At 34.1% G+C, this 27,993-nt stretch overlaps 1 protein-coding gene across 1 annotated transcript in view; it reads left to right on the top strand.

Moving 5' to 3' along the window:
* The window catches only part of KHDRBS2 (KH RNA binding domain containing, signal transduction associated 2), a 556,728-nt gene that overhangs the window by 82,138 nt on the left and 446,597 nt on the right, over positions 1-27,993 (top strand). Inside the window, exon 2 of the mRNA XM_063097985.1 lies at positions 27,191-27,318. Within this exon, the coding sequence (XP_062954055.1) occupies positions 27,191-27,318 (128 nt within the window). The remainder of the gene's footprint in view (positions 1-27,190; positions 27,319-27,993) is intronic.

Genomic DNA, 27,993 nt, shown 5'->3' with positions numbered 1-27,993 from the left:
ATAATGCCATACAAGTAAACTCAAAACTTTCAGTTTCTCAAAATATAACCAAAATTACATTCAAGCATCAACATATAAGTAACAGGAAATCATCTTAAATTGCAAAATATTTAAAATATTATTTTTCAATCACTAAACAATGAGGTTATAAAAGAAAAGTTGCTTTGAATGCATATTGCCTGTCTTAGATGTCACACCCCTTTTTTGTAAGCTTTCCAAGACACATATATGATAGTAAAACCAATCCAGGTTATAAAAATGTTGTTTTGCAATTTGTGGAAGTACAAATGAATTTTAAAACATAGTACTTTGTTTTATGGAAATATATGTTAAGTTTTCTCATGTCAACAACAATCTAAAAATCATTTTATTATTTCATGATATTTTTCCATTAAAAACCAAGAGACATTCTTCTAGAGAAACTTAGAGAGACAGGCTGATGGGAAGGCTGGCTTTTGAGTTAACACTCAAATTTGTAATAGTGCTGGGAGTGAAAAATAATGAGTGATGTGGTCCCTGGTTTCAAGGAAGTCATAGTCTAATGAGGCAGACACTCGTAAACAGCACATTAGAAAGTGGTAGAAGTGCTGTATTTAGAGTACAAAGCACTAAGCGAGACCTGGGATGGGGTGATCGTGGGAAATGAGTATTCAAGCTGGGCCTGCCTTAAAGGAAGATCCTCCATTGATCAGAGGAAGGAGGAGAGGTCAACATCAAAAGCCTATGTACTTTGAAAGTTTGTTTTTGTGTGAAGATGGAATAAAATGAATCTACTTCAGGATGGCAAGGAACAAGACTACAATGTGGCAAGAGACAAGCCTGGAATGGTGAATCAATTTTTAGTGACTGGAGAAAAATTAAGAATTTGACCTTTAGGCAGTCAGAAGCAGGTGCATGTCAGGGTAATGACACTCATTTATTCAACAAAGATCTAAATGCTTAGGACAGCCAGGGAGTAAACACAATACAAATACTATATTCCAATAGAATAGGGGAATGTGGAATGCTCAAATTTGTGTTTGAAAAGACAGCTTAGCTATGAAAGATAAGTTATACTTGGGTCTTCAGGGAAACTAGTTGAAAGGCTCCTGCTGTAGATAGAAATGATGGTAAAGTGAATCAAAGCAGAGGCAGAGCACCTGGAGGGAAGAAGATGGATTTGAGAGGAGCTCCAGAGATGGAATCAACAGAACTCTGTGACTACTGCATGCCGAGTGGGGAGGACCAGGGAGGAAGTAATGTTTAAATGCTGAGATTTGTGTTTTTGTTGTTCTTGGGTGACTAAGTATACTGTGGTAGAAGGAAGGACAGGGAGAGAATAGGTTGTACAGTTAAGGTGGATTTAGTTTGAGGTATACTAAGTTTCATATGTCTTGGAAATTTTAGAGTGGAAAGGTAGAATTAAAAAATTGAAAAAATATGTTACTGATTTTTGTGTGCTGATTTTGTATCCTGCTAATTTGCTGAAATCATTTATTAACTCCAAGAGTTTTTTGTAGAGGCTTTAGGCTGTTTGATATATAGGATCATGTCATCTGCAAACAGGAACAACTTAACTTCATCTTTTCCAATCTGGATGCCCTTTATTTCCTTCTTTTCTCTGATTGCTCTGGCTAGTACTTCCAACCCTATGTTGAATAGGAGTGGTGAGAGTGGGCATCCTTGTCTAGTTCCTGTTCTTAAAGGAAAAGCTTTGAGCTTTTCCCCATTCAGGATGATATTGGCAGTGGGCTTATCATATATGGCTTTAATTATGTTGAGATACTTTCCATCTATACCTAACTTATAGAGGGTCTTTATCATGCATGTGTGTATGTTCACTGCAGCACTCTTTACGATAGCTAAGAGTTGGAACCAGCCCAAACGTCCATCATCCGATGAGTGGATATGGAAAATGCAGTATATCTACACAATGGAATACTACTCTGCTATAAAAAAGAATGAAATACTTGCCATTTGCAATGACATGGATGGACCTAGAGAGAATTATATTAAGTGAAACAAGTCAGGCACAGAAAGAGAAATATCACATGTTCTCACTTATTTGTGGGAGCTAAAAATAAATAAGTAAATATAAAAATAACCTGGGGCTGGGGGGAGAAGACACAACAATTACAATTCCTTGAAGTTGATACAACAAGCAATCAGAAAGGAGATTGTTGGAAGGAGGGGGGAGCGGGAGGAGGGGGGGAGGTTTTGGTAATGGACCACAATAATCAACTACATTGTATATTGACAAAATAAAATTTTTAAAAAAATTGAAAAAGATATAAAACCCAAGAAGGTAGTTTGGGCTTGATGTCTGAAAGACAAAAAATGGTAGATGTCGATTGTGGGAACAGATGAGGTCAACTGGAAGGTACTTAGCTCAGTTCACCTCAAAAAAGAAATTTAGTTCCAATGAAGCAAAAAGGAAAATGTTATCAGATTGAAGGAGCTGCAGTACAGGTAGGTCTCAAGAATTTAGAACAGGGTTCAGGAAGGCAAGGAGCCAGAGTAGCTATACTCAGGTAGGAGGAAGCTTCATATTCACTGTGTCCACATCCTCTCCACTTATTCTTATAAATCCACTCCAATGAATGATTGATATCATTCTTATAAAGATAACCAGGATCTTTCTCCTTGAAAAGTCTAATGGTCAAAACTCAGTATTTATTTAACTAAACTTCTCAGTAGGATGAGTCAGTTGATTTCTTTCCGAATCTTAAGATACTTTCAGCACTTAAATTCTGTGATCTACATTTTCCTGGTTTTCTTTGTCCTTCGCTGGTTGCCCCTTCTTTCTTCACTAGGGAATCCTCATTCTCTTCCTGAGCTTCTATGTGTCAGGATATTGCTGGGCCCAATCTGTGGCAATCTTTCTTTCTCTATCCCAACTCACTCCTATGAATTTGAGCATGTCATATGCTGAAGACTCTAAAAATTATATGTCAACCGCCAGTCTTTTTCCTGGGCCCCAGAATTATATACCCAAGTCTTTATCCTACATCTCAACTTAGATCTCACCAAAATATAACAAAAGTACTACTCATAATTTTCCCTACCACACCTACTCTTCTGCCAGTCACTTTTATGCCTATACATGCTGCTATTCTTCACCTACTTGCTCAAGCCAAAAACATGAAAAACATGAGCATCGTTTTTGATTCCTGACTTTTTCTTAGCCCTCCATTGCAGTCTACAGCAAACTTTTACCTTCAAAATAGTGCAACCAATTTTTAGACTTCCACCTCTAACACCTCAGCCTTCGTCATATCTCACCTGGTCTCCCTGCCTCCACTTTGGCCCTCCTGCATAGGACTGCCAGAATAATCTCTTAAAAACAAAAATCAGATCAAAGCTGTGGTAAAGCTTTTCGAAATCTTACCATCACACTTAAAAGAAAATAGAACATTTGTATCGTTATGTATTAGATATCTATTGTGGCATAATAAATTACCTCAAAACATAACAGCTTAAAATGATGAACATTTATTATCTCAGTTTCTGTAGGTAAGGAATTTGCGAGAAGCTTAGGTACATGGTTTGGCTCAGGGTCTCTGAAGAAGTTACAATGATGTGAAATTTTTAGCAGCAATAGAGCATCCACTTCCAAGGTGACTCCCTCACACTGTTATTCACAAAAGGTCTTAGATCCTCACAACATGGACTTCTACAAAGGGCTGGTTGAGTGTCCTGAGGACATGGCATCTGAGTTCCCCCAACAGGGGATCCAAGAGAGAGAGCAAAGAGGAAACCACAATGTTTCTTATGACCTAGTCTCAGCAGTCACACACCATCACTTCTGCCGTATTTTATTCATTAAAAGCAAGTTACTACGTCCACACAGAGACTACAAAGCCTTAGGTGACATCACTCCTTCTACTTCTGTCACCTGATCTTCTACCACCTTCCTCCATGTTCATGCCACTCTAGCCACAGTGTCCTCTGTCAGCTTCTCAAATACGCCAAATTCTTTCTAGCTTCAGATTTTATGCACTTTCTGTTTCCTGTACCCAGAAAACTATATCCCAATATCTTCTTGAATTTATACCCATATTTAATTTAAGTCTCTGAATAAGTATTCCTTCCTCAAAGAAGCCTTTCTAAACCTCTGTCTAAACCTCACATCTTTCTCATCAAAACATTTATTCCATTTGTGACAACATAGTTGGGCCTGGAGGACATTATGCTTAGTTAAATAGGCAGGTCACAGAAGGACAATTATTGCATGATTCTACTTATATGAGGTATCTAAAATAGTTAAACTCATAAAAGTAGAGAATAGAATAGAATAGGTTGCTGTTAGCTGAGAGGGCATGGTGAGGTGGGAGGGTGGGAGAGTGAGGGGAGTGGGGAATGAGTATAATGGGTGTATTTCAATGGATATAAAGTTGCTTATACAAGATGAGTAAGTTCTAGAGATCTGTTGTACAATGTAGTACCTGTAGTTAACAATATGGTATTGTGCCCTTTAAAATATGTTAAGAGTATAGATCTCATCTTTAGTACTCTTACCACAAAAATAAACAAGCAAAGAATCCAAAAAACAAACCAAAATGCACACACAGTAGATCGCAAGGAAATTTTTGGAGGTGACGAATATGTTTAGTACCTTGATTGTGGTGATGGTATCGCGGGTGTATATGTATGTTAAAAGTCATGATTATGTAACATTAAATATGTGCAGTGTTTTGTATATCAACTATACCTCAATAAAACTTAAAAAATTATTCCCTTCTGACTTATGTCATAATTTACTTATTCTTTACTTTCTACCTCACTAGACTATAAGAATCAAGAGGGCAGGGATTTTGTCTGTCTGCGTCACCATGGTGTTTCGAGTTCCTTGAGCATTGCTTAGTACACAGTAGGCTCTCAATAAATATTTATAGAAAGAAGGAGTGAGTGGGTGAGAATATGAATGATTGCTGTAACGGCTAAGTACCTGAGCCTTGGAATTCAAATCCCTGCTCCGTTACTTTGCTAGTTTTACAACTTGTGGAGATTAATCTTCAGGTTCCCCTTTCATATAGTGTAGGTAATAATTGTGTATATTATCTTGGGTTAATATGAGGATTGAATGATATATGCATATAAATAACTTGGGCAATTCCTTGCATCAGATACAACACTGAGGAAGCTCAGGATGAGTGGCTCTCAGGATGAGAACCTGTTTAGGCTTGTTCCAGTATATGATCCTTGTCAGAACTATACACTGTGGAATTATGTCCTGCAAAGTAGAATATCACCGTAATATATCTCTACTACTTTACATATGTAGTATGATCATAGTTGCTCAGCAAACAGAAATATGTGTCCTGGGTTGTTTTGTAGTGTGGAACTTTATGTGTGTTTAACTTAGCAAGACTGGAATCAAAACATTGAATATGTTCAGAAAAAGGGACCCAAACTGGAAGACTGCATGTAGGTATATATGGAATGAGAATCAATAAAACATTCTATTCTTTAAAAAAACAAAAAACAAAAAACTTAACAACTTAAGAATTTGTGTCTGGCACTTAAAACAGGTGAAATAATAAATATTGACCTTCTGCCTTTTGTGAAGTACCAGTGCTTAGAGTGTTAAATGATGATTTCAACAAATTTATTTTACACTTTATTCGTGCTATCACTATGGCCTCATTTTTCTCATTCTTCATTTGGCTTATACTTGTTTAAATGAATATGTGTAATATTCTTAACATATGCATAATGATATAAATTTATTAAAGGACACATTGAAATATAAGTCATGGGTGTGCCTTCAATAACTAACAATCTACTTGAAGACAAGGTGTAAGCACCTTGTGAAATACAATAACATTGGCTGTCATGATCTTAGGTTTTAATGATGCAAAAGACTTCAATTAAATCTCATGTCCAGTCCCCAAATGTGAGTAAATAAAATGATAATAGCTAATATTTATCATGCTCTTATTATGTGCCAAATACTGTTCGAAGTGCTTTGGATAACTTGGCTCATTTAATTCTTACAGCAATTTTATAAGCACATTATCTCTATTTTACAAGTAAGCAACGTGACAAAGAAAACTTAAGTAAACTGATTAAACAAAGTAGCCTATGTGCAGGAATTAGATCACTGCCTAGCACATAGAAAATACCTAGAAAGTGATAGCCATCATTATTCTTGTTGCCAAGTGTCACACAGCTAACAAGTGGCAGATACAATACTATATCAGAAATCTGTGTTCTTAAAAATCTACTAAGATGCACCTCATAAGATTTAATTTTCATTTTAGAGTGAGTAGGTAGAAAAGAACAGCAGAAGCCCAGAAACCTTAAGTGAATTGTCCAAGGCCACAAAGTTAGAATGTGAACTTATTTTATGACTGAAAGGTAGTACAGCCTGAATATGTAATATATAAATTAAGTGATAGGAGTTCATAGGCAGTGAAATTCCTGTGAGTTACTCTGTACAGCTCCATGGGGGGAGAGAATCTGTGGGCAGAACCTTGAAGTAGTTGGAATTTGTGTAAGAAGGCAGAAAATGGGGATAGAGTGAGTATCAGATAGTTTCACAATTTCAGTAGTCTCAGAGCATTAAAATGAATTATTTAATATCAATTGTCTTTTGGTTAATCTTGTCGAAAACAAATGCTTGGATTATTTTTAAATCAAGTTTAGCAGGTACTATTTCTATTTCTATTTCAATCATGAAAGAAACATTACTTGTGTAGGTCCTTAATACTACTTGCAAATTATTTAGTACTGATTTATCATTAATCGATCTGATACAGATTTTCATGCCTTCAGTAAAAAGGAAAATATTATTCCATGTTTTAAGAGCAACTTTCTATTCCTTGTGTTCTCTTGGAATTAGACCAGTATCCACTAGACTATTACCTGCTCACCTTGGATCAGAAATCTTTTGATCATGACCTCTGTTTTGCTAGCATCATTGTTCACACATAAGTTCTGTTCTTACTTAAGTTCTGTTTTGTAAAAAAATCACCCATTTCATTTTTCTATGATGGAAAACACAGATTTAGGGCATAATTTCTTCTTCTACCTTTTTAGTCGCTGGGCTAGGTACAGAGGCTATAAAGATAAGTAAAATAAACTTCCTGCTCAGAGATTACAGAATAGAGGCAGACAGATGCAAGGCGTTATAATATCAAAACAATGTGATAATTATTGCCCAAAAGCTCATGCACAAAATGTTAATCTTCATAATATCATCATATGATAGATTTAGTTTCTCCTAAAAAAAAAAAAATTGAGGCTAATTAGCTGCTTAAGATCCTGTAGCTAGCAAGTGACAATGCTTTTAACACCCAGATTTAACTCCAAAAACCACAAACAGAACTCAAAGAAATTTTGATTAGTGGCGATTGCTGGATTAATAATTAATTGTTAATGCAGAATAATAAGTATTTTAAAAATTAAGTGGTATTTTTATTACCTATTTCTGAGATGGATTTGAGGCAGCTTACAATAAACACAGGTACAAAATAAGGATAAAAATATTATCACAGGATAAAACAAACAAAAAAGTTGTAAAGATGGTGAAATTAAAAAGTATTACACAAGAAATCCCTATCTGAGATAAGTTAGGAATATTTAAAGACAGACTTAGCTCTGAGCTTCCTAGAAGCTGTGAAGAGAAAACAAAAATCTGAATTGCCCTGCCCTGGAAAATATTTTATATGAGGACAGGTTTCTAAGTGGTTATTTTAAGCAAAGCCTGGCACCTTTTCTTAACTTTTTTGTTGACAGTATTAAAAGTAAGACTACACTGAAGAGTCCTCAATTTTTGAAATTCTTTTTTTCCTATTGTTTTCTTTCTTGTCCTTATAATATATATTACATCTGTTCTTTGTACTCCTGATTTTAATTTGAAAAGTAGGACAATTGCTACTGACCCCACAGGGTTGTGATGCAAAAAAGAAAACAATGTATATGCCAAAGTATCATTGATGTTTCTTCATCCACTTTTTTAGACTGAAATTTGAAAATGTATTTATTTCTCATCAATGTCAATAAAGTAAAATTTGTGAAAAATCATTTCCTCATATTCTTTTATTAATGTTAGACTTTCTCTTCATGACAAGTAGTTGCAATTTACAGCATATTTGCCCTTTTAGTCTGGATTTCGATTTGAAAATGATGAAGGCTTACTGTACTATAGTATACTGATCTCTGAAATTTCACGAGAGATTCTAAAAGGAACATGATTCTACTATGCTGCACTCTTTCATTCTCTTAATACTAATTATTAAAAGTTTGGTTCTGTATTCATATATTAAGAGCAGAAAACATTTTTGCTGAAATGTTTTTCTTTTTGAAGAAACAGAAAGGATACAATTTGAGAGTGGAAGTAGAATAACCTTTCCTTGGTTATATTATGTAAATATATGTTGTTCGTGTTCCATATATATTAAGGACTTCTAATCAACAGGCAGTCAAGCATTATTTGTATTGTAGTTAAAGTCCCTTCTGAAAATGTCCATAAATAAAAGTTAGAATATTTTAAATATCTTATTGACTTTTGGTTTTAGATGAGCATAAATTCCAAGACACCAAATACTGGCATTATTCCCTGTTGTTATATTTAAATGTCATTTACATTTTATTGACAAAAACTTATCTTCTCAGACCAATTCCATGTTCTTCGATTTAATATGTTCTAAAATTATAGCTTGCATATAAATGTTCTTTTCTTGTACATTGCATTGAGAAATTAGTTTGAAGTCTTCTTGATAATAAGGAGCTCAAGATAATTGGGCCCCCTAATAACATTTTTAGTGTTATTTAGTATATAATTCTATATAGTCCTAACCCTAACATTGGTTATATCATTTCTTGCTTAAATAAATTAGTGTAAATAGAGGAGATATAGTGTAACCAGGGCAGAGTGTTAACTAAAAAATGACTGAAACAGGCAAAATTAAACAAACAGTAAAATAAGGATAATTTATTGTAAAATGCTTATATGTGATCAGATGAATATTTCATACATTTGCACACATACACACACACCTTGTTGCTAGGACCACTTGTCTAGGGACTGACTTCTATTCTTTTTTCGCTCTGCCTTCAGTTCCTATATATAGTTAGGATGAGGTATCTTATCTACAAAATTTGTCACAAATATGGTTACTGGTGACTCCTCAACTGCTACACGTAGGCTGTTTCCCTCATTATTCCCTGGTTTTTACTTTTGTACTTCTGTAGCAAATCATCCACACCTGAGGTAGATTACCATTCAGTAATATTTATTGAAGTAATGAAAGAAAAAAGGCACTACTCTCATAATTAGCATGAATGAATAACTGACATTTATCATAAAGTCCCTGAATCATTCAAAGCATGTTGTCATTGAAGTGACTGGGGAATAAGTAATTTATTTCACAAAAATTTACTTAAAGTATGTAAATATCTCATGTTATATTTGCCTTTTTTTGTTTTATTTATTTTTTCACTGGAACATAGTTGATCATACATATCTGTACAACATTGGATATCAATACCTGTGTGCAATATGTGATGTTCAAATCAGGATAACTAGTATATTCATTATTATACAATGTAATCTATTTTTTTGGTCCCTTATCAGAATAGAACTGAGATTGTCAAGTAGGAAAGGAGTAGAAGTAGAGGGGAAAGGGAGAAACTGGTAAATTTGACTTTAAGAGGAAAATATATAATTTTAAAATCCATTTATGTTGAATAATCAGTTTTCAGTGGAAGCAAATAATTGTAATTTCTGTGTTTGTGTATGTACAATTATGTCAAAAACTCATATATTTAAAAATATTAGCCTCTATAATGTGCCAGTGGCAAAAATAAATATAACCACAATAAAATAATTTATGTAAAACATCAAGATACAGACACAGCCTAACATAAATTTTATAGCTATTAATGATTCCAAAATCTTAAGCAAACTGTATTCTGGAGATCAGATAAATATTAGATAGAACTGTGGGGGAAACCACTGTTAAATATTCAGCACACCTAGTTTAGGAAGTGTGAATTATGATTGCGGAAAAGATCACATGAGTTAAGAAAGTGACTTGAATATGAAGCCACAGATTCGTATATTCAAATAGAATCCCTTTCACTGAAATTTCACTCATATTTTCAGAATGAGTTTAAAATACTTTAAACTGTTTAACACTATTTTTTCTTGAAGTTATAGACTATGCTAAACTAATGTTTCAAAAATATTATCAGCAAATTGAAGAACCATTCTTGATATGTAGGAATTATAAGTATGACTTGTCAGTCCAGGCAGTTGCTTGTCCCATTTCTCTATAATTCTTTCTTTCAACAGCAACAACAATAATGACAAGAAAAACCTCTTCACTTTATTTAGATATGATTGGCATACAAAAAGTAGTACAGTTGTAGCCAATGTATAGAACATGATGAGTTTAGTGGTAAGTATAAACCTGTGAAGCCATCACCACAACACCACAACCAATACTATAAATATATCTGTCACTTCCAAAAGTTTTCTCCCACCATCTTTATTTATTTTTTTTGTGATGAAAATGCTTAACATAAGATCTACCCTCTTAGCATAATTTTAAGTATACAATACAGTATTGTTAATTATAGACCTAAGTTGTACAGTATATCTCTAGGACTTACTCGTTTTTCATAACTGAAACTTTGTACGCTTTGATCAATAATTCCCATTTTCTCCTCTTTCCAGCCCATCAGCCACCGTTCTACTTTGTGTTCCCATGAGTTTGATGTCTGGTGAGGGCCTCTTTTCTTGTTCATAGATAGCACCTCCTCATGTCCTCTTATAACCTAATCACATCCCAAAGGCTCCGCTTTCCAATACCATCACCTTGGAGTATAGGATTTCAACATATCAATTTGGAGGGGGCATAAACATTCAGATGAAGCAAGAAGCAAGAGGAATCATGTAGTATTTGTCCTTCTCTGTCTGGTTTATTTTCCTTAGCTTAATATCCTCCACATTCATCTGTGTTGTTGCAAATGGCAGGACTTCCTTCTTTTGTTAAGGCTGAATAAGGTTCCCTTGTATACCACATTTCTTTATCCATTCACCCATCAATGGACATTTAGGTTGCTTCCAGGTCTTGGCTATTGTATGTGGTGCTGCAGTGAATGTGGGAGTGCAAATATATCATTGTGAAACTGATTTTAGTTCTTTTGGTTATATGCTCAGAAGTGGGTTTGCTGGTGTCTTAGACCTTTCAAGCTAATAGGTGACTTATAAACAACAGAAATGTATTTCCCACAGTTCTGGAGACTGGAAAGTCCATGGTGCTGGTAACTTTCGTGTCTGATGAGGGCCTGCTTTCTGTTTCATAGATGGTACCTTTTAACTGTGTCCTCACCTTGTGGAAGGGGCGGGAGTCTGCTTCAGGCCTCTTTTATGAAAGCATTAATCTCATTAATGAAGTTTCTACCCTCATAAACTAATTATCTCCCAAAGGTCCAACCTCCTGATACCATCATCTTGGGGATTAAGATTTCAACAGATGAATTTGGGGAAGACACAAATATTTATACCATAACAGCTAGATCATATGGTATTTCTATTTTTAATTTTTTGAGGAACCTTCATACTTATTTCCATAGTGGCTGCACCAATTTGCACCAGTGTGCAAGGGTTGGTTCCCTTTTCTCTGCATCTTTGCCAACACTTGTTATCTTTTGTTTTTTTGATAGCTATCCTAACAGGTGTAAGGTGATATCTCCTTGGGGCTTTGATTTGAATTCCTCTGATGATTAGTGATGTTGAGCACCTTTCATATACCTTTTGGCCATGTGCACATCTTTTTTGGAGAAATGTCTATTCAAGTCCTTTGCCCATTTTTTAATTCATTATTTGGTTTGTTGCTACTGAGTTGTATGAGTTCCTTATATATTTTGGATATTAGTCTCTTATCAGATACATGGGTTTGCAAATATTTGCTCCCATTCTGTAGCTTACCTTTTCATTTTGTTGATTGTTTCCTTTGCTGTGCAGAAGCTTGTTTGTTTGATGTTATTACACTTGTTTATTTTTGCCTTTGTTGCCTGTGCTTTTGGGGTCACATCTAAGAAATCATTGCCATCACCAAAGTCAATAAGCTTTTACTCTATGTATTAGTCCATTTCTCTTGCTTATAGCAGAATACCTGAAACTGGGTAATTTATAAAGAAGTGAAATTTATTTCTTGCAGTTCTGGAGGCTGGGAAGTCCAAGTTCCAGAGGGTATATCTGGTGAGGGTCCCTTCCTCTTGGTGGGCACTCTATAGAGTCCCATGGTGACCAGGATATCACATGGTGAGAATGGGCTGAGCAAGAAGCTAAACTTCTCCTCTCGCTCACTCTCCTTATACAGCTACTATCATAACCACACTCATGACTTCATCAAACCATCAGTGACTTAAGCCATTCATGAGGATACACTCCTTATAATCTGATCACTTCTTAAAGGGGTGGGGCCTCCAAGTCCTTGTGCAGCCCTGCTCTTATGACTTTCATGGGCTCAGCCCATGCTTCAGCTCTTCCAGGCTGATGTTGCACTCTGGTAGTCTAGAATATTGGAGTATCCATGGCTGTCTTGTTCCTACAGCTCCACTAGGCATGGCCCTGGTGGGGGTTCTCTCTTGCCACACTGATCCCAGATCTCCACTGGGCATTGCTCTAGTGGAGGTTCTCTGCAGTGACTCTGCCCCTGTGACAAATCTCTTCCTGGGCCCCTGGGCATTTCCATACATCCTTTGAAATCTGGGTGTGATGCCTCCACAAGCTCTTGCATTCTGTGAGCCTTCAGACTAAATACCACATGGACTCTGCCAGAGTTTCCAGATTGTACATTCCGGGTCCAACAACTCATAGGGCCAATTTGCCTCTACTGGAGCAACTAGAGAAGCCAAAGTGGGAGAGCAGCATCCCAAGGGGGTCCTGGGCAGCAAGGCTGTGGAGGGCTCCCCAAGCCTGTTCTCCAAAACCATTTTGTCCTCCTAGGCCTGTGGGTCTTTGATGGGAGGGGATGTATGGAAGGTCTCTGAAATGCCTTCTTTTAAGTCTTTCTTCCATTCTCTTGCTTCTCGTTTACATCAAAACTCTTCTCAGAGTCGCCTTTACTGCCTATATTTTTATCAGCATTCTAGTCTTCACCACTTATCCAACCTCTAAGAATTTCCAAACTTTCCCTGATCTTGTTGTCTTCTAATCCTTCACCAGAATCTATGCTTTTTCTAGCCTGCTCCTCCAAATTCTTCCAGTCTCTCGCTATCACCCAGTTCCAAATCCACTTCTACATTTTCAGGTATTTGTTATTAGCAGCACCTCACTTCTTGGTACCAATTTTATGTATTAGTCCATTTCTGTGACTTATAACAGAATACTTGAAAATGGGTAATTAAAAAAGAAATGAAATTTAATTCTTACAGTTTCAGAGGATGGGAAGTCCAAAGTCCAGGGAACATATCTGGTGAGAGCCTTCTTCTTGGTGGGAAATCTAGAGAGTCTCTTAGTGACCAGGGTATCACTTGGCAAGAATGGGCTGAGCAAATGAGAGCTAAACTTTTCACTCGCTCTCCTCATAAAGCCATCATAACCACACCCATTGCCACTTATTAAACCATTAGTGGATTAATCCATTAATGAGGGTGCAGTCCTCACAAACTGGTGGCCCCACCTTTCAATTGCCGTGATAGGATTTCCTACCCACACAACACTGTAACAAGGTAGACTAAGTTTTCGATACGTAGACCTTTGCAGAACACATTTAACCTATGGCATTCTATGTTTTTTTCTAGGAGTTTATGGTATCAGGTCTTATGTTTAAGTCTTTAATCCACTTGGAGTTGATTTTTGTCCAGTTTTATTATTTTGCATGTGGATATCCAGTTTTCCCAGCACCATTTGTTGAAGAGACTGTCCTTTCCCCATTGTGTATTCTTGGTATCCTTGTTGAAGACCAGTTGACTGTATATGTGTAGATTTATTTCTGGCTTCTCTAATCTACTTCATTGGTTTATATGTCTGTTTTATATATTTGCCAGTATTATGCTGTTTTGATTACTGTAGCTTTATAATATATTTTGAAATCAGGAAATGAAATGCCTCCAGATTTGTTGTTTTCTCAAAACTGCTTTGGCTATTTGGGGTCCTTTGTCTTTCCATATCAGTTTTAGGATTGTCTTCTCTATTTTTATAACAGTGTCATTAGGATTTTTTTTTAAATTTTATTTTGTCAATATACATTGTGGCTGATTATTGCTCCCCATCACCAAAACCTCCCTCCCTTCTCCCTCCCCCCCCCCCAACAATGTCCTTTCTGTTTGCTTGTCGTATCAACTTTGAGTAACTGTGGTTGTTATATCTTCTTCCCCCCCCCCCGGTTTTGTGTGTGTGTCTGTGTGTGTGTGTGTGAATTTATTTATTAATTTTTAGTTCCCACCAATAAGTGAGAACATGTGGTATTTCTCTTTCTGTGCCTGACTTGTTTCACTTAATATAATTCTCTCGAGGTCTTTTGATAGAGATTTCATAGAAAATGTAGATCACTTGTGTAGTATGGACATTTTAACAATATTATTTCTTCCAATCCATAAACACAAAATATCTTTCTATTTATTTTTGTCTTCTTTAATTTTTTCATCAATTTTTTATAATTTTCAGCATACAAGACTTTTACTGCATTGGTTGAGTTTATCCCTGAGTATTTTATTCTTTTTGATCCTTTATAAATATGATTGTTTTCTTAATTTCTTTTTGGGGGGTAATTTGTTTTTAGTGTATAGAAATGCATCTGATGTTGATTTTGTATCCTGCAACTTCACTGAATTCATTTATTAGTTCTAATGACTTTATGTGAAGGCTTTAGGGTTTTCTACATATAAGATCATGTCAACTGCAGAGAGTTTTACTTTTTCTTTTCTGATTTAGATTCCTTTTAATTCTTTTACTTGCTTACTTTCTCTGACTATTGCTAAGTATTGCTGACAATTGCTCTGATTATTGCTCTGTACTATTTCAGCAGTATATTGAATAGAAGTAGTGTGAGTGGGCATCCATATCTTTTTCTGGATAGTAGACAACAAGCTTTCAGTTTTTTACTACTGAATATATTGTTAGCTGTATGATTTTCATATAGTACCTTTATTGTTTTAAGGTCAGTTCCATGTGTACCTAATTTGTTGAGAATTTTTAATCATGAAAGAGTGTTGAACTTTGTCATCTGCTTTTTCAGCAGCCATTGAGATGATCATGTGATTTCTTTTTATACTTCATTTTGTTAGTGTGGTGTATCACACTGATTGATTTGCATATTTTGAACCATGCTTGCACCCCAGGGATAAATCCCTTTTTGTCATGGTGTATGATCTTTTTAATATGCTGTTGAACTTCGTTAACTAATATTGTGTTGAGGATTTTTGCATGTATGCTCATCATGGATATTGGCCTGTACTTTTATTTTCTTGTGAGCTCTTTGTCTGACTTTGATATAAGGGTGATTCTGGCCTCAGAAAATGAGTTCAATAGTGTCCTTTCTTCTTGTATTTTTTTTTACACAGTTTAAGAAAAATTGGCAATATTTATTTTTTAAGACATTTGGTATAATTTACCTATGAATTCATCTGTTACTGGGCTCTATAACTCTTTCTTAGCCTGGGGATCAGTTTCTTGTTCCCTCTTTAGTGACATTTTCCCTTATGGATCTAGTTCAAAGTTCACTTGCTCTTTTTAAGTTTAGTATAAAAATAGTGAGAAAAATAACAACAGTGCTTTTCCCAGGCACTTTTCTAAGTACCTTTTTAATTTAATTTAATTTAATTATTATTTTATTTTATCTTCTCAACACCACTAAGTGTTATTTTCTGATTTCCAGATATGAAACTGAAGCACACATCCAAGTATGTTAGGTAAATCAGATAGCAAGTAATAGGTGGAGCCAGGATTTTAACCAAACCCTATTCTAGAGCCTGTGTTGTAGTCACTGAATGGAACTTGTTATTATGAAGTAATTACTTACAGTATGTTGAGTCTTATCTTATTGTTTACACTTCTCTCTGTGTTTTTCCCACTTCCTACTCCCTGTCCCTCCCTTCTTCTCCTTCTGCTTTTCTCTTTCTTGCCCTTAAATCAGAGAACTGAACTAACGATACTCCTCATTTCATGTCACATTGTCATGTAATTTTTATATGAAACATTTTTTTGAATTATATTTTTTAGTTCTACTGCTTTACTTTTCAGCTTCTGGAACTCTAGTTATACTTACCTTAGACCTTCTTTGCCTATCTTCTGTATCTGTCATTTTCTTTCAAATCTTTTTATTTCATAATTTCTTTATGATTTTATCAAAACTTTTTAATTCTTTCCTCTTTTCTATATCTGTTCTTTGTCTATTTAGACTTACTTTACTTATAGTTTATTCTTTACATCTGAAATAAATTTGTTTATTTCATCCCTGAGCTGACAGCTCTTTCTATATTCTCCTGTAATTTAATTACTTCCTAAACAGGTTTTTTTCTATTTCTGGTATTTATTCATTTTTCATAGCTTTTACAGCTTTTTTACTGACTCTTTTTTCCTCATTTTTAGTATTATAGTTTAGTGTTTTTCTGATTTGTTGTCATAGTTTTCTCTTTTCCTTTTATTATCCTTCAATACATTTATTAGTTCATTTTCCTTTTTTGGTTTCTTATAGAGTACTTGTGTAGAGTTCAACATAATCTATGTCTCTTATTTATGGTTTAGTGAGAAAGTGTGTCTCTGCTTGTAAAAGATTTCTAAATGAATAACTGTTTACCTCGGTTATTTTCTTTATTTCATACTCTATTGTAATTTTTCTTCAGGTAGTTTTTCCCCACTAGGAAAAGATAAAGATAAAATATTGCTGCTGCTGTTGTTGTTTTTTGAGATCCTGGAGCACTTGTGTTCCCTTAGTACTTTGAGCTCTTTTCTCATATTATTAGATGGTCTCCATGGTCTACTTCAAAATCATTCATAAATTGGAGCTTGTGTAGTTTTGTCTCACTTTACATATTGCTTTTGGATCACCTTGGTGGATATTATACTTTGCAAGGTCATTTCTCCTTTTGGGTTGAAGTACTTCCTTGAAATTTCCATGGTTTAGGATTCTTGGATTCATCAGAAATTTCTTTCTTTCTTTCTTTTCTTTCACCATTTTCCCACAATTGCTCACCCACACAGGACCCAGCAGTTTACCTACTATTTCTAGAGTTTTGAAAAAACTTATTTTTATCATAGGGTTCCTGTAGACCCATTGTCACTCAGATTATGAAGCTATTTTTAGTGTTTGGTGTTTTTCTTCCTTTTATTATCCTAGGTGTTCTGTTTGTATAAGAGAGTGAGGTAAGGTTCAAATACTAAGCCATTGGAGGGAAATGGAATTCACAGGTACATTCACGCTCTATTTGTGATTATGTGCCTTACATATTTTTTACAATAAAATAACCAAGTATAGTTAATTTAATTAACTTAGTTAATTTATGCATGTGCCTAATTTATGAACCAAAATTTTACTGTCATATACATAGTAAAAAGAAATGTTCACATGCTTCTTTTATTCCAAGATTGATCCAGTAGTGGAAAAATGATCTCATTGATTTATATCTAACTCTTAACCCAAACAACAGAAAATATACAATCCTTTTTATGAAATATTCATGCATCTTCTCCAAAAATTTAGCCACTAAGTAATCTCCCTTTGAATTCCAAAACATAGAAGTAGTACAAACAATCCAATTAAATAAAGAAATTAATGTAAAAATTAAAAGACAGGCTCTGACACCTGGATATTTCTTTAAAATTCTGCTCAACAAAGTTTTAAAATAGCAAAAATTCTACAAATACATTTTAAAGAAAACACAACTAATCAGAATCTACAGATATAGCTAAAGAAAACTTCTCAGGAAAATTCATAGCATTAAATATTACTATCAATAAAATAGTAAAAAGAAGTGAAATAAATTAAATACACACTTGAAAAGCTTTAGAAAATAAACCAAGAGAAAGCACAGTGAAGAAAATTATTTGCCCACAAGGAAAATGAAGGAGAGGTGAGGTAAGGGCACAATTAAAAATTTTATTCATAATTCTTTCTTTTTGTAGCCTTCATCTCACTTAAACCAGTGGGTGAACTGGTATAAGGTGAACATAGACATGAGCAATGGTTATAATTTATATATAATCCTTGTACTGTTATAATAGCCACTTCAAATACAGTGAATGAATACTAAAATTCTTGAACTAAATTTATGCATTAATAAGTAAACAGTGAATGGAGAAAATCAATAAAATCTGCATAATTTAACATTTGTCAAAAATAGATAAACCTTCCCTAATATATTGCATATGTTTTTCAATAATATGGCAACCAAATTTAAATTGACAACATACAAACAAGTATAGAAAAATGACTTGATTACCTGCACACAACACTGCTCAGTTATTGTTAGGTTGATAATACTATGGACAACTTTGAATTTTTATGGATATCTATATTGTCTAAATGTTTCTCAAAGGACATGCATTAATTATGGAATGAAAAATTATTTAAAACTGTAAATTAGAATAGGAAAGATGCTGTATAAATTGGCTTTCTCTGGTTTTAAAACGAGGCAAATTTGGCATATACCATTTTATGACAATTCAGTTGACAGACTGAGCTATTAGTCACTTAGATATGTCAAAGACAAGATAACTGACTGAAAGTATCGAGGTCAAAAGAAATACTGAAGAAATTAAAAGGAAATTGCAGCAATGAAGAGAAAGAGCAATGGAAATGGTATTTCATCCAGCTCCATTTATTGATGGGAAAGTTATTAGAATTAATCATGGATTATCAAATTGTAAATATCTAGAAAAGCCTTAGGTAGTAGTTTTGTGGTGAGCAAATAATGTCAGACAAATTCAATTTCTTTTTATTACAGACTGACAAGTGAGAAACCATACATGTAATAGACTGGGAATTGAGTAGGCTTCTTCAGTGTGTCCGACTTTACAATTTCCTCAGCAAGATAGGAAGTATGACATCAGGTAGGTGCATATACCCCAAGGGCAGTGATCAAAAGTTCATTGTCAGAATCAGAAGACATAATGAATACTCTTTCTTTGCAGTTGTCAGAGTTCTGGTTGTAATAATTGCATAAGGGATTGAAAGGCAGAATAAAGAGTGCTTCTCAGTTTAAAAAGGCAGGAAGTTAAATTGACTTGTTAATAGTTTAGGGTAGGAAAGTAGGAATCTGATGCCATTATACTAAGTAGAAACTATAGATATATAACTTATTTTCATACAGTTTAGTTTTTTTTTTTTTAAGATACTTGTCTTTAGGGAAATTATAGCATATATCTGACAAAATGGTTAAAAATGACTTTGTACAAGCTATGTTTCTATTCAAGCGTTATCTGGGTAAACAATGTAATATTACTTCAAAAAGATTGTTTTAAATCCTACATAGGCCAAATAAATAGTAAATAAAAAATAAAAGATTGCTACCTGGAATGTTGTATTTTTCTATAAACTGTGTGAAATCTTTTTGAAAAAGATGTTATTTAAAAATAGAACAGCAATGAATAAAACTGTTAGATTCAATACATATTCCTCTTACCTGTGGAAGTAAACTTTTTAAAACAATTGTTTTAATATGAAATATCAACTGAAAATTTTCATACTAAATAATTATCAACACTTTACTCCAAAATAACAGAAGCAGAATGTTTTCGTTCCATTCATAACAAAACTAAAATGCTGTCACATTTATGTCTTTAGTTAGAATTTTGAAACAGTACAATTGATCAAGAGCAATAAAAGGAGACCTATTTACAGATGATTTTATAGTAACCTTAAGTACACAAACTTCCAAATCATGGGTATTCCTGAAGAGGAGGAGAAATGAAAAGGTATTGAGAACATATTCAATGAAATAATGGTGGAGAACTTTCCAGGCATAGGGAGAGATGTGGACCTTCGCATTCAGAAGTCTCAAAGATCCCCAAACAGATTCATCCCAAAAGAGTCCTCTTCGAGGCACATTATAGTCAAACTGGCAAAATTCAAAGACAAAGATAGAATCCTAAAAACAGCAAGAGAAAAGCCTCAAGTCACCTCTAAGAGAGTCCCCACCAGACTACCAGCAGACTTCTCAACACAAACTGTACAGGCCAGAAGAGAGTGGGATGATATATTCAAAACACCAAAAGAAAAAAACCCAGCCAAGAATACTATACCCAGCAAAACTACCTTTCAGAAAAAAGGAAAAAGTAGCGTATTTTCCAGACAAACAAAAACTGTGGGAATTCACCACAATGTGACCAGCCCTACAAGAAATCCTCAAGGGAGTCCTGCATTTGGAATCCAAAAAGTGATGATTACTACCATGGGTAAAAAAGAAAGAACAAAACACATGGGTAGAACAAAAATACAAATAAGAAAGAGAAAGAAACTGTATCTCACCACCTTCAAAATCCAAAGAAACACTGAAGACAAAAAATAAAAGGAACAGGAACAAAAGATATTTAAACATTCAAATGAAACATGATAAAATGCCAGAAGTAAGACAACATCTTTCAGTAATAGTCCTCAATGTAAAAGGGTTAAATTCACCACTCAAAGACAAACTGGTTGATTGGATTAAAAAGCTAGGCCCAATTATATGCTGTCTACAAAAGTGTCACCTCATCTGTAAAGACACACACACTAAGAGTAAAGGGATGGAAAAAGATACATCACAAAAATGGAAATTGAAAATGAGGAGAGGGTATTCTTATTTTGGGTAAAATAGACTTTAGACCAGAAACCATAAGAAGAGACAAACAAGGCAACTAATGATAAAGGGATCTATCCAGCAAGAGGACACAACAATCATAAATATATATGCAACCAACATCAGAGCACCCAGATATACAGAGCAAACACTATTAGACCTAAGGAAAGAGACCAAAATACAATAATAGTTGGGTACCTGATCACCCCTCACTCAACATTGTATGCATAATCTAGGCAAGAAATCAACAGAGAAACAGAGGATTTAAACCATATTTTAGGCCAGTTGGACTTAGGAGAATATTTCATCAAATAACTGCAGAATATACATTCTTCCCTTCAACACATGGAACAATCTCCAGTATAGACCACATGTTAGGTCACAAATCAAGCCTCAACAAATTTTAAAAATTGAAATCATTTCAAGTATCTTCTCAGACAACAACAGATAAAAACTAGAAATCAGTAACAAGCAAAATCTCTGGAAACTATACAAACAACATGCTGCTGAATGACATATAGGTCCAAGAAGAAATTAAACAGGAAATCAAAAAATTTCTAGAAACTAATGAAAATTCAGACACATCATACAAAAACCTGTGGGATACTGCTGAGCAATTCTAAGAGGGGAATTTATTGCAATAAATGTTTACACCAAAAGTATAGAAAGATTTCAAAGAAACCACCTAATGCTACACTCAAGGAACTAGAAAAACAAGAACAATCCAATCTCAACATTAGTAGATGGAAAGAAATAATTAAGATCACAGCAGAACTAAATGAAATAGATACCCCAAAAATGATAAAAATGAGCAATGAAACAAAAAGTAGGATTTTCAAGAAGAAAAAATAGACAAACCATTAGATAGTCTAGCTAGAAAAAGAGGAGAAAAGACCCAAATAACAAAAATTAGAAAACAACCCAATTAAAGCAAAGGAGCTGAATAGACATTTTTCAAATGGCCAACAGGAGAAAATACTCAACATCATTAATAATCAGAGAAATGCAAATTAAAACCACATTGAGATATCATCCCATCCCAGTTAAACTGGCTACAATCAAAAATACTGAGAATAACAAATGCTGGTGAGGATGTGGAGAGATAGCAACACTCTTGCACTGTTGGTGGGACTGTAAATTAGTACAACCACTATGGAAAACAGTATGGAGGTTTCTTAAACAACTACAGATAAACCTACCATAAGATCTATCAATCCCACTTCTGGGTATATACTCAAAGGAATTGAAATCATCTTGTCAAAAGAATACCTGCATTCCCATGTTCATCACAGCTCTACTTACTATGGCCAAGATATGGAACCAACCTAAATGTCCATCAATGGATGACTTAGATAAGGAAAATGTGGTATATATACACAATGGAATACTACTCAATCATAAAAAACAATGAAATTCTGCCATTTGCAGCACCATGGATGAGCTTGGGGAAAATTATGTTAAGTGAAATTCCCAGGCACAGAGGGAAAAATACCACATATCCTCACTCATAAGTGGGAGCTAAGAGAAAAAGAAGGAAGGAAAGGTAAGACCACAGTTGTGCATTGGACTTGCACAGGGAGAGAGCATACTGAGGGTTGCCAAGGTTGGAGTGAGGAAGAGAGAGGGAAATTGAGAAATAATTGAGTAGGGGACATGAGAAATAATTGCAATTTGAGCTAAGGGGCATGCCATAGTATTGATCTGATCATCACTTCTTGGGCACAGGTGGTGATGGTCAGCCTCGTACTCCATTAATGTGCATAATCAATAACAAAAGAAAGATAAAAAAAATCTTTAACTTACTGAGTGCTTACTATGTGTCAGGACCTAAGGCAAGCACTTGATGTACATTATATTTAATCTTTACATTAAAAAGTAGGATGAACGTGATTTGCATTTAGTTTTGGAGACAGAGAGAGATTAGGCAGGTTGCATTGAATCACATGATGAGTAAGCAACAGAATCCAATTTGGTTTCTAGAATCTCTGACCCCAAATCCTATGCTTGTAGCATTTAAGAAAAAATAAAAAATAAAAGAAAGAAAAAATGAGGCATTACAACCAACACCACAGAAATACAAGGAATTATTAGGGACTATTATAGTTGTTTATAGCTGTTTTCAAATTTGTTGCCAACAAATTTGAAATCATGGAGGAAATGGATAAATTTCTGGACACATACAAAATACCAAGACTGAACCAAGAAGAAACAGAAAACATGAATAGACCAATAACAAACAATGAGATTGAAGCAATAATCAGCAGTCTCCCAACAAAGAAAAGCCCAGGACTGGATTGCTTTACAGCTGAATTCTGCCAAACCTTTAAAGAAGAATTAATATCAATTCTCTTCAAACTATTCCAAGAAATTTAAACAGAAGACATTCTCTCAGCCTCATTCTATGAGGCCAGCATCACCCTGATACCAAAACCAGACAAAGACGCAATGAAAAAAGAAAACTACAGGCCAATATTTTTGATGAACAGATATGCAAAAATCCTCAATAAGACATTACCAAAGAGAATACAGCAATGCATCAAAAAAATTATATACCATGATCAAGGGGGATTTATCCCATGTCTTCAAGGATGTTTCAACATACCCAAGTCAATAAATGTGATACATTACATCAACAAGCAAGGACAAAAATCATATGACTATCTCAATAGATGCAGAAAAGCATTTGACAAAATTCTACATCCCTTCATGATAAAGACTCTCTGTAAATTGAGTATAGAAGGAAGGTATCTCAACAGAATAAAAGCCATATACAACAAACCCACTGCTGATATCATCCTGAATGGGCAAAAGCTGAAAGTTTTTCCCTGAAGAACAGGACCAAGACAAGGATGCCCACTATCATCATTCCTACCGAACATAGTGTTGGAAGTACTAGCCAGAGCAATCAGGCAAAAGAAATAAATAAAGGGCATCCAGATTGGAAAAGACAAAGTTAAATTGTCCCTGTTTGCAGATGACAAGATCCTATATAGAAAAGCCTAAAGATACGATTGAAAAATTCTTAGCGTTGATAAACAATTTCAGTAAAATTGCAGGATACAAAATCAAAACCCAAAATCAGTGGCATTTTTATATTCCTACAACAAACTAATAGAAAAAGAAATGAAGAAAGCAAGCCCATTTACAATAGTCGTCAAAAAATAAAATACCTAGAAGTAAACTTAACTAAAGAGGTGAAAGATCTCTACAACAAGAACTAAAAATCACTCTTGTAAGAAATTAAAGAGGACACAAAAAGATGGAAAGGCATTCTATACTCTTGGATTGGAAGAATTAACATTGTGAAAGTGTCCATACAACCCAAAGTGATCTGCAGATTCAATGCCATCCCTGTCAAAATACCAATGACATTCTTTACAGAAATAGAAAAGACACTCCTAACATTCATATGGAACAAGAAGACTCAATAGCCAAAGCAATCCTGAGCGAAAAAAAGTAAAGCCGGAGGCATAACACTACCTGACTTCAAATTATACAGCAAAGCCAAGTGACCAAAACAGCTTGGTACTGCCATAAAAATAAATGCTCAGACCAGTGGAACAGAATTGAGAACCCACAAACTTACAGCCAACTAACTCGTCTTCAACAAAGGCACTGAGAACATACTTTAGGGAAAAAAACTGCCCCTTAAATTAGTGTGCTGGGAAAACTGGACATCCATATGTAGAAGAATGAAACTAGACCCATATCTCACACCCTATACCAAAATCAACTCAAACTGGTTTAAAAACTTAAGTATAAGACTTTAAACTATTACACTCCTAAAAGAAAACATAGGTGAAATACTACAGGAAGCAGGACTGGGCAAAGACTTTATGAATATGACAGCAAAGCACAGACAACAAAAGGAAAAATAATGAAATGGGAGTATGTCAAACTGAAAAGCTTCTGCACAGGAAAAGAAACAGAGTGAAAAGACAGCCTACAGAATGGGAGAAAATATTCACAAACTATGCATCTAGCAAGGGATTAATACCCTGAATATACAAAGAATTCAAACAGGTTAACAGTAAAAATAACCAAACAATTCAATTAAAAAAATGGGCAATGGAACTGAATAGGCATTTCTGAAATGAAGATATACTAATGTCCAACAAACACATGAAAACATGCTCAGCATCACTTAGCATCAGGGAAATGCAAATCAAAACTGCATTGAGATATCATTTCACCCCAATTAGACTGGCTAATATAAAAAAGACAGAGAAAAACAAATGCTTGCAACTATGCAGAGAAATGGGAACCTTCCTACACTTTTGGTGGGACTGTAAATTGATGCAGCCATTATGGAAAATGGTATGTAGTTTCCTCAGACAACTACTGGTAGAACTGCCATATGATCCAGCAATCCCACTGGTGGGTTAAGTTTACCCAAAGGAATGGAAATCATCATGTCGAAGGGATACCTGCACTCCCATGTTTATCACAGCTCTATGTACAATAGCCAAGAGTTGCAACCAACCTAAATGTCCATTGACAGATGACTTGGTAAGGAAAATGCAGCATATATATATACACTGGAATACTATTCTGCCATAAAAAAAGATTGAAATTCTGCCATTTGCAGCAACATGGATAAACTAACAGTAAATTATGTTAAGTGAAATAAGCCAGGCACAGAAAAAGAAATACCACATAACCTCACTCATAAGTGGGAGCTAAAATAAATAAATAAACAAATAAAATTTTTTTAAAAAGAAAAAGATACAACAATCACAATAATACGTTGAACTTTCAAAAGAAAAGGACGGAACCAAGGTTACCAGAGGTGGGAAAGAGGGAGGGGGAGCGGTTATAAGGGAAGAATTGGTAAAAGGGCGTGAAAAATTATTACATTGTATGTTGTTGAATATTCTAATTATTCTGATTTGAACATCACATATTGCACACAGGTATTGATATCCAGCTGTTCCCCACAGATATGTACAATGAACTATTTACAATAAAAAATAAATCAATAAAATAAAATAAATTTGGTATTAAAAAAAGTAATAACAACTATCCAATAAACATAAAGGAAGTTAGTAAATGAATTTTTCAATAATTCTCCAAAAATTTATTTAAATAGTGAATTCCATGAAGTGAACAATACATTCTTTTCACCATCTCATTCACACCTTATTATTTCAAGTCAGTATCACTGTTCAGCTAGACAAATGTAAATTGATTTCCTTCTTTTTTGCTCTCTGCAATGATTGGTTTTGCATATTACCTGTGGTGTTATGTTTATAAATAAAAATTAAATGTGACTGCCTCCCTTCCTCACTCAAAACAGTCCAGTGGTTTCCTGAAACAGTCACAGTAAAAGGCAAAAAAGTCATGTGTCCGACGTGGTCTTACATGATCTGTACTGTAAACTATCAAACCTCATTTCTACATTCACTGTTCTTCAGTCCACAGGCTTTCTTTCTCCTTGGTATTCCAAGAACAAGTCAAGCTTATTTCTTCATCAGACTGTAAAACCCTACCTATCGATATTCTTACTGACTTACTCTTTCTCAACATTCAGAGTTTTGCTCAAATCTCACCCTGTCAATCTAAATTAATAACCCCACTCCTTAAATGTATTCTCCTTTATATTCTTAATAGCTTTATTATGTTTATTCTCTACTCCTACACATAAATGTTTGTGCACGAATATTTATTTTCTAATTGTTCATTTTCCTCATTAGAGTATAGATTCCATAAGAATAGAGATCTTTTTTTGTTTTCTGTTGTATATCCAGTACTGATAGTGGAGGTTTAGAATTTTATATGTAATAAATTAATTAAAAAATGATAGACTGGACACATAGTGTACCTAAGCTCAAAAATATCCATTTTGAGAACATTCTCATTGGACAAAACGAATAGTTCCTCTGAAGCATCCAGACAGGTAATTTCATGTTGATGAATATGAATGAGAGCATTTACAGATTTAATCTTTTATATGACTTTTCTGTGACCCCTTTTTAATTGCTTCTAAGTTTGGTTAGAATGTAAAATATCATGCAGTTTTTTTTCTTTACTACCTACTTTAGATAACTGAATGATTACTATTTTTAATTATTTTTATTTTTCTTGGGAATAATTCTGAGTAAAAATAAAAAATATAACCTTAAAATATATTTTGTTCTGTTCATTGCTCCCGGAAAAGTTATACTTGCTTAGACATTTTAAACATTCAAAAAACATATTCTTCCTTTATTTGTTTGAAGAAGTTAAAAAGTATTAAATGCATCATTTTTTTCACAGAAGACACAGTCACATCTTCGATTTTCACTTTTTTGTCTTAGTTGGCGGAGGTCTTACATACAGAAGCAGCATTCACATAGCTGTTAACAAGGTGTTGTTTCAAGCCTTTTATCAAGATTCGTCAAAACCTTATTTGAGAAGACGAGTAATATGAGCAGTCAGTATACTTATGACTTTATGTCTCATTTTGCTTGTTTTTTTCTTCTGATTCTTTTTTTAGAAATTGAAAAATTTCAAGGTTCTGATGGAAAAAAGGAAGACGAAGAAAAGAAATATCTTGATGTCATCAGCAACAAAAATATAAAGCTTTCAGAAAGAGTATTGATTCCTGTCAAACAATATCCAAAGGTACTACAATATATACTTTGTTCTCATAGAATTAAGAAAAAAATGATAAAGATAAGACTTGATGTTTTATTTGTTGCCTTTTATAAAATGAATATTTAAAGCTTCATTACACAAACTCATGATACTGACATAGAGGAGGGAAAACTCTTTGAAAGTACAATGATGAGGGTAGTTTTCAACTGAAGGCTATAGCATTTTTGTTTTGTGAATGTGGAAAGCATGCTTAGATATTTTGATCATTTATTTAACACATAAATAATACAACAGTTTGACCAAATATGCACACTCACTTGATTATGTTTTGGTTCGTGTTAAAATGTATATTCTTATTATAAAATTGAGTAAAATTAATAATACTAAATATGTAACATTAGCTAATCATCAGGGAATTACTGTATTCAGGAAAGCTACATAATCTTTATTAGATTTTTGGATTATAACCTCTAGTCTTCTGTATTTAAGACTCATTTTTAAAATAATTATGTATTGTTCTAAACTCCTTTTTCACTAGTAGATCATGGATTATAAAATATAGCATTCAGTGGCATGGTTTCGTCAATTATATTCATAAATTTCAAAGAATAAAGAGTCTCTTTTTAAAAAATAAATGAAATAAATGAAAGAAGCTAAAAATGGAAGCTCAAAGATTCAATCTCATAATTTACTTTCTGAAGA

This window comes from Cynocephalus volans, chromosome 5, assembly GCF_027409185.1.
Source record: "Cynocephalus volans isolate mCynVol1 chromosome 5, mCynVol1.pri, whole genome shotgun sequence".
Lineage (NCBI taxonomy): Eukaryota > Metazoa > Chordata > Mammalia > Dermoptera > Cynocephalidae > Cynocephalus > Cynocephalus volans.
Note: the sequence above shows the minus strand (reverse complement) of the source record. Positions and strands in the feature narration are given on the sequence as shown.